A 7,591-nucleotide genomic window follows, 5' to 3' on the forward strand; every position below is an offset into this window, starting at 1 on the left:
TGGCTCTGGTGCAGTATTTATGGTATGGACTTGGCTCTGGTGCTGTATTTATGATATAAGCTTGGCTCTGGTGCTGTATTCATGGTATGAGCTTGGCTCTGGTGCAGTATTTATGGTATGAGCTTGGCTCTGGTGCTGTATTTATGGTATGAGCTTGGCTCTGGTGCTGTATTTATGATATAAGCTTGGCTCTTGTGCTGTATTCATGGTATGAGCTTGGCTCTGGTGCTGTATTCATGGTATCAGCTTGGCTCTGGTGCAGTATTTATGGTATGGACTTGGCTCTGGTGCTGTTTTTATGATATAAGCTTGGCTCTGGTGCTGTATTCATGGTATGAGCTTGGCTCTGGTGCAGTATTTATGGTATGAGCTTGGCTCTGGTGCTGTATTTATGGTATGAGCTTGGCTCTGGTGCTGTATTTATGATATAAGCTTGGCTCTTGTGCTGTATTCATGGTATGAGCTTGGCTCTGGTGCAGTATTTATGGTATGAGCCTGGCTCTGGTGCAGTATTTATGGTATGAGCCTGGCTCTGGTGCTGTATTCATGGTATGAGCCTGGCTCTGGTGCTGTATTTATGGTATGAGCTTGGCTCTGGTGCAGTATTTATAGTATGAGCTTGGCTCTGGTGCAGTATTTATGGTATGAGCTTGGTTCTGGTGCAGTATTTATGGTATGAGCTTGGCTCTGGTGCAGTATTTATGGTATGAGCTTGGCTCTGGTGCTGTATTTATAGTATGAGCTCGGCTCTGGTGCTGTATTCATGGTATGAGCTTGGCTCTGGTGCAGTATTTATGGTATGAGCTTGGCTCTGGTGCAGTATTTATGGTATGAGCTTGGCTCTGGTGCTGTATTCATGGTATGAGCTTGGCTCTGGTGCAGTATTTATGGTATGAGCTTGGCTCTGGTGCAGTATTTATGGTATGGACTTGGCTCTGGTGCTGTATTTATGATATAAGCTTGGCTCTGGTGCTGTATTCATGGTATGAGCTTGGCTCTGGTGCAGTATTTATGGTATGAGCTTGGCTCTGGTGCTGTATTTATGGTATGAGCTTGGCTCTGGTGCTGTATTTATGATATAAGCTTGGCTCTTGTGCTGTATTCATGGTATGAGCTTGGCTCTAGTGCTGTATTCATGGTATGAGCTTGGCTCTGGTGCAGTATTTATGGTATGAGCTTGGCTCTGGTGCAGTATTTATGGTATGGACTTGGCTCTGGTGCTGTATTTATGATATAAGCTTGGCTCTGGTGCTGTATTCATGGTATGAGCTTGGCTCTGGTGCAGTATTTATGGTATGAGCTTGGCTCTGGTGCTGTATTTATGGTATGAGCTTGGCTCTGGTGCTGTATTTATGATATAAGCTTGGCTCTTGTGCTGTATTCATGGTATGAGCTTGGCTCTGGTGCAGTATTTATGGTATGAGCCTGGCTCTGGTGCAGTATTTATGGTATGAGCCTGGCTCTGGTGCTGTATTCATGGTATGAGCCTGGCTCTGGTGCTGTATTTATGGTATGAGCTTGGCTCTGGTGCAGTATTTATAGTATGAGCTTGGCTCTGGTGCAGTATTTATGGTATGAGCTTGGCTCTGGTGCAGTATTTATGGTATGAGCTTGGCTCTGGTGCAGTATTTATAGTATGAGCTTGGCTCTGGTGCAGTATTTATGGTATGAGCTTGGCTCTGGTGCAGTATTTATGGTATGAGCTTGGCTCTGGTGCTGTATTCATGGAATGAGCTTGGCTCTGGTGCAGTATTTATGGTATGAGCTTGGCTCTGGTGCAGTATTTATAGTATGAGCTTGGCTCTGGTGCAGTATTTATGGTATGAGCTTGGCTCTGGTGCAGTATTTATAGTATGAGCTTGGCTCTCGTGCTGTATTTATGGTATGAGCTTGGCTCTGGTGCTGTATTTATGGTTTGAGCCTGGCTCTGGTGCTGTATTCATGGTATGAGCTTGGCTCTGGTGCAGTATTTATGGTATGAGCTTGGCTCTGGTGCAGTATTTATGGTATGAGCTTGGCTCTGGTGCAGTATTTATGGTATGAGCTTGGCTCTGGTGCAGTATTTATAGTATGAGCTTGGCTCTGGTGCAGTATTTATGGTATGAGCTTGGCTCTGGTGCAGTATTTATGGTATGAGCTTGGCTTTGGTGCAGTATTTATGGTATGAACTTGGCTCTGGTGCTGTATTTATGATATAAGCTTTGCTCTGGTGCAGTATTTATGGTATGAGCTTGGCTCTGGTGCAGTATTTATGGCATGAGCTTGGCTCTGGTGCTGTATTTATGATATAAGCTTTGCTCTGGTGCAGTATTTATGGTATGAGCTTGGCTCTGGTGCAGTATTCATGGCATGAGCTTGGCTCTGGTGCTGTATTTACTTACTGAGCTGTTCTGATGTGGATATGCTGCGATCTTGTTGCTTCGTGTACAAGCAGAATACAGGCTGGCTGCCTATTAGCACCAAATATATAGCTTTTTTTCTTATGATGGGGGCAGTATAATGAATAGTGCACAGGGTGCCATGTAGCATGCGGGCAGCACGGCGTGTATCCAGACATCAATAAGGAGCTTGTCATCGGCCGTCCCTACAGTCCCACTCGGGGTTTCATAGAAAGCCAAGTAACCTGTTGCAACGTTTAGCCGTGTGGGAGGAACCATGAGAACACGTGGAGAACATACAACTCCATGCATCAAACCCGAGGCCCACCGCCACAAGGCATCACTGCTACAAGTGGTGCAGTGGATTGGGGCCCCTGCTATACTTCGGGCCCCGGAATCCCCTCCTGTGACTAGTTTTTAGATATCTTCTGCTATCCCTGACAGGCCACTGCGGCGATGGCGAATGTAGCAGGAAGGGATCCCAGAGGCGCTCTGCGTGTCTTCGGAGCTCCTGGAAGATGCGGGATGTTCATCTGCTGACTCATCGCGTCTCCCAGGAGCCAGTATTGATCCCCAAGCCATCGGCTGGCCGCTGCATGATGTAATGTACGGTGATTTATCTGGCCGGCCGCCGCCGCCGCCGCTCTCCGCCTCACGTCTGAATGTTGGCTTCTACTGGAGTGAACTTGGCTCAGCGTGTGAGATGTTGTAGGATCACATCGGATGAGATCACCGGGATGTTCCCGCAGACAGCGGCATACGAGGATACAGCGCCGCTCGCTTCATGTGGGCGGGTCCCAGCAGGTGCTCAAATGTCGGAAGAATGACGGCATGCAGAGGCGCTATTACAACCGCTCTGTGACCCGCCACTAATACTGCCAATGTCCACTAATTGTGGGGTCATCCTGCCAGTCCACGTGCCGCCTGGAAATTAGCGCTATTATTACTTACCTAACGGCGCCCGTACACTGGTGATAATTGGATCGATGCTTCTAACGACTCTTCACACACCTGAAAAGGATTGATGTCTGTAGGCTGCTGTAAAGCCAGCTGGAAAAGTCTGATTGTCTAGAAACCTTTTTCAATCCGCACTGAATGACCCTTTATCTGAACTCCGCTCCTCCCACGATTGGCGCCCCCTGTATGGCAATTCCCCCCGTGACCCCGGCGTGCAACATAAAGTCACGTGACAAGTTTTCCGTGGATCAGTTTCAGTGTGAATCCACATTAGATGGAAGATCCAGCGATCGGAGCGACTCCCAACGAGGCCGGTCATTGGTGCTGGACTAGCCGGGGGGCTCACTGCCGACCGCGGGGGGCTTATCATGTAACGGTGCAGAGAGTATACAGAGAATGGCGCGATCGAGGAAAACATCCAGCGAAAGGGGATCCTGCGGACGGAAACAACTCATCACTGAAAGGGGTCGGAGGAGGATGTCAGGAATCGTTCTGACCAACAGGCTGCACAGTCAGCTGAATACAACGCTGGAGCTCCAACTAACGTGTCCGAACGCACAACTCGCCGTTCCTCCACACGGATGGTATAACAGAGGGCGACCAGTTCCAGCGCCATTGTGTCTAAGAGAAACAGACTCCAGCGGGCAAAAGAGCGCAAAACTTGTATCACTGAGCAGTAGGAAAACATCTCCTGGTCAGATGGATGCAGATTTATGTACTGATGGGAGGTCAGAGTTTGGCGCAAGCAGCATGAATTGCTGACCCCTTCCTGTCAGCCGGTCAGAACATGTCAGCACCGCCATCTAATCTGCGGCAATAATCCGATATTCCTGCAGAACGGTTTCATCAAAGAGTGGAATCTACACCGCGACCAATCCTACAGATCTGAAAGGCGAAGTATTACTATTGGGCTGATATAAGGGTCACTATTACTACTGAGGCCACTGTGGGGGTCACTATTACTACTGAGGCCACTGTGGGGGTCACTATTACTACTGAGGCCACTGTGGGGGTCAATATTACTACTGAGGCCACTGTGGGGGTCAATATTACTACTGAGGCCACTGTGGGGGTCAATATTACTACTGAGGCCACTGTGGGGGTCACTATTACTACTGAGGCCACTGTGGGGGTTACTATTACTAATGGGCTGATATAAGATTCACTATTACTACCGAGGTCACTATAGCGATTACTATTACTACTGAGGTGACTGTGGGGTCATAATTACTAATGGGCTAATATAAGGGTCGCTATTACTACTGAGGCCACTATTGGGGTCACTATTACTAATGGGGCCACTGTGGGGGACACTATTACTAATGGGGCCACTGTGGGGGACACTATTACTAATGGGGCCACTGTGGGGGTCACTATTACTACTGAGGCCACTGTGGGGGTCACTATTACTACTGAGGCCACTATTGGGGTCACTATTACTACTGAGGCCACTATTGGGGTCACTATTACTAATGGGGCCACTGTGGGGGACACTATTACTAATGGGGCCACTGTGGGGGACACTATTACTAATGGGGCCACTGTGGGGGACACTATTGCTACTGTGACCACTTTGCACATGGCAGCACACCTCTAGTTGATGTAGCGTATGTTTGGCGGGGTAAAAATGCTGCCTGCTGTGCAGTAGAAATTCTCACAGCGAATACTGCCAAAAAACAGTCAAAATCAGTACTCTTGGTACCCGCAGCTGATTTCATACTACATGCCGCTCCCCCTCCCCTCCTCCGTAGGCCTTACACGCTCAGCACTCCCCAACTTCTAGTTTCCAGTGGCCTGCAGTGGCTGCACCTGACCATGCCACTGGGAAAGGAGGTCGGGGAGTGCTGAGCGTGTAAGGCCTACGGAGGAGGTGAGGGGGAGCGGCATGTGGTATGACATCAGCCGCGGGTACCAAGAGTCAGACTACTTTTTGGATGGAGAAATGCTGTGGCATTGCTTGTTGTCACGAATATGAGACGGTTACCTGGTGTCACGGATATGAGACAGTTACCTGGTGTCACGGATATGAGACGGTTACCTGGTGTCGCGGATGTGAGACGGTTACCTGGTGTCACGGATGTGAGACGGTTACCTGGTGTCACGGATATGAGACGGTTACCTGGTGTCACGGATGTGAGACGGTTACCTGGTGTCGCGGATGTGAGACGGTTACCTGGTGTCACGGATGTGAGACGGTTACCTGGTGTCACGGATGTGAGACGGTTACCTGGTGTCACGGATGTGAGACGGTTACCTGGTGTCACGGATATGAGACGGTTACCTGGTGTCACGGATGTGAGACGGTTACCTGGTGTCACGGATATGAGACGGTTACCTGGTGTCACGGATGTGAGACGGTTACCTGGTGTCACGGATGTGAGACGGTTACCTGGTGTCACGGCTATGAGACGGTTACCTGGTGTTACGGATATGAGACGGTTACCTGGTGTCACGGCTATGAGACGGTTACCTGGTGTTACGGATATGAGACGGTTACCTGGTGTCACGGATATGAGACGGTTACCTGGTGTTACGGATATGAGACGGTTACCTGGTGTTACGGATATGAGACGGTTACCTGGTGTCACGGCTATGAGACGGTTACCTGGTGTTACGGATATGAGACGGTTACCTGGTGTCACGGATATGAGACGGTTACCTGGTGTTACGGATATGAGACGGTTACCTGGTGTTACGGATATGAGACGGTTACCTGGTGTCACGGATATGAGACGGTTACCTGGTGTTACGGATATGAGACGGTTACCTGGTGTCACGGATATGAGACGGTTACCTGGTGTCACGGATATGAGACGGTTACCTGGTGTTACGGATATGAGACGGTTACCTGGTGTCACGGATATGAGACGGTTACCTGGTGTCACGGATATGAGACAGTTACCTGGTGTCACGGATGTGAGACGGTTACCTGGTGTCGCGGATGTGAGACGGTTACCTGGTGTCATGGCTATGAGACGGTTACCTGGTGTCACGGCTATAAGACGGTTACCTGGTGTCACGGCTATGAGACAGTTACCTGGTGTCACGGCTATGAGACGGTTACCTGGTGTCACGGCTATGAGACGGTTACCTGGTGTCACGGCTATGAGACGGTTACCTGGTGTCGCGGATGTGAGACGGTTACCTGGTGTCGCGGATGTGAGACGGTTACCTGGTGTCGCGGATGTGAGACGGTTACCTGGTGTCGCGGATGTGAGACGGTTACCTGGTGTCACGGATGTGAGACGGTTACCTGGTGTCGCGGATGTGAGACGGTTACCTGGTGTCACGGATGTGAGACGGTTACCTGGTGTCGCGGATGTGAGACGGTTACCTGGTGTCACGGCTATAAGACGGTTACCTGGTGTCACGGCTATGAGACGGTTACCTGGTGTCACGGCTATGAGACGGTTACCTGGTGTCACGGCTATGAGACGGTTACCTGGTGTCACGGATATGAGACGGTTACCTGGTGTCACGGCTATGAGACGGTTACCTGGTGTCACGGCTATGAGACGGTTACCTGGTGTCACGGCTATGAGACGGTTACCTGGGTGTCACGGATGTGAGACGGTTACCTGGGTGTCACGGATATGAGACGGTTACCTGGTGTTACGGATATGAGACGGTTACCTGGTGTCACGGATATGAGATGGTTACCTGGTGTCACGGATATGCGACGGTTACCTGGTGTCATGGCTATGAGACGGTTACCTGGTGTCACGGCTATGACGGTTACCTGGTGTTACGGATATGAGACGGTTACCTGGTGTCACGGATATGAGATGGTTACCTGGTGTCACGGATATGCGACGGTTACCTGGTGTCATGGCTATGAGACGGTTACCTGGTGTCACGGCTATGAGACGGTTACCTGGTGTCAGGGTGATTTCACACCTGTGTTGTTAATTTCACTTTCATGCTTTGTTTGGGGAGCAGAAAAGGGGAATCCCCGCCACGAAAGCTCCATCACTGGACGGAATCGAACAGCAGCGCACAGTAGGGGGTTCCGCTCCCTTTCCGTCAAGCTTTTGGCATTTTGAGTCAGATCTGTGACGCAGATGTGAAATCGGCCTGGCTGATACAAGATGGCGGACCTTCCCCTCCTCTTATAAGGCGCTCACATGCTATAGACCCCATTTCAGGCTCTCCCCATGGCTTTTGGCGGTCCGCGCTCCGTCTTCAGCCGTGTGAATAGTGCGTCGAAGCACGAAGGAGATGAAACGCCGTAAAGAAAGCAGAGCGGCAGCGCCGTT

The 7,591-nt window shown here is 50.2% G+C and overlaps 1 protein-coding gene across 1 annotated transcript; it reads left to right on the forward strand.

Moving 5' to 3' along the window:
• The first annotated feature begins 5,306 nt into the window (after window positions 1-5,306).
• LOC136581814 (putative uncharacterized protein ENSP00000383309) lies at window positions 5,307-6,932 on the forward strand. Its single transcript, XM_066582439.1, has one exon. It carries the CDS (start codon window positions 5,307-5,309, stop codon window positions 6,930-6,932), a length of 1,626 nt encoding a protein of 541 aa, XP_066438536.1.
• The last annotated feature ends 659 nt before the right edge of the window (window positions 6,933-7,591 follow it).

This window comes from Eleutherodactylus coqui, chromosome 11, assembly GCF_035609145.1.
Source record: "Eleutherodactylus coqui strain aEleCoq1 chromosome 11, aEleCoq1.hap1, whole genome shotgun sequence".
NCBI lineage: Eukaryota > Metazoa > Chordata > Amphibia > Anura > Eleutherodactylidae > Eleutherodactylus > Eleutherodactylus coqui.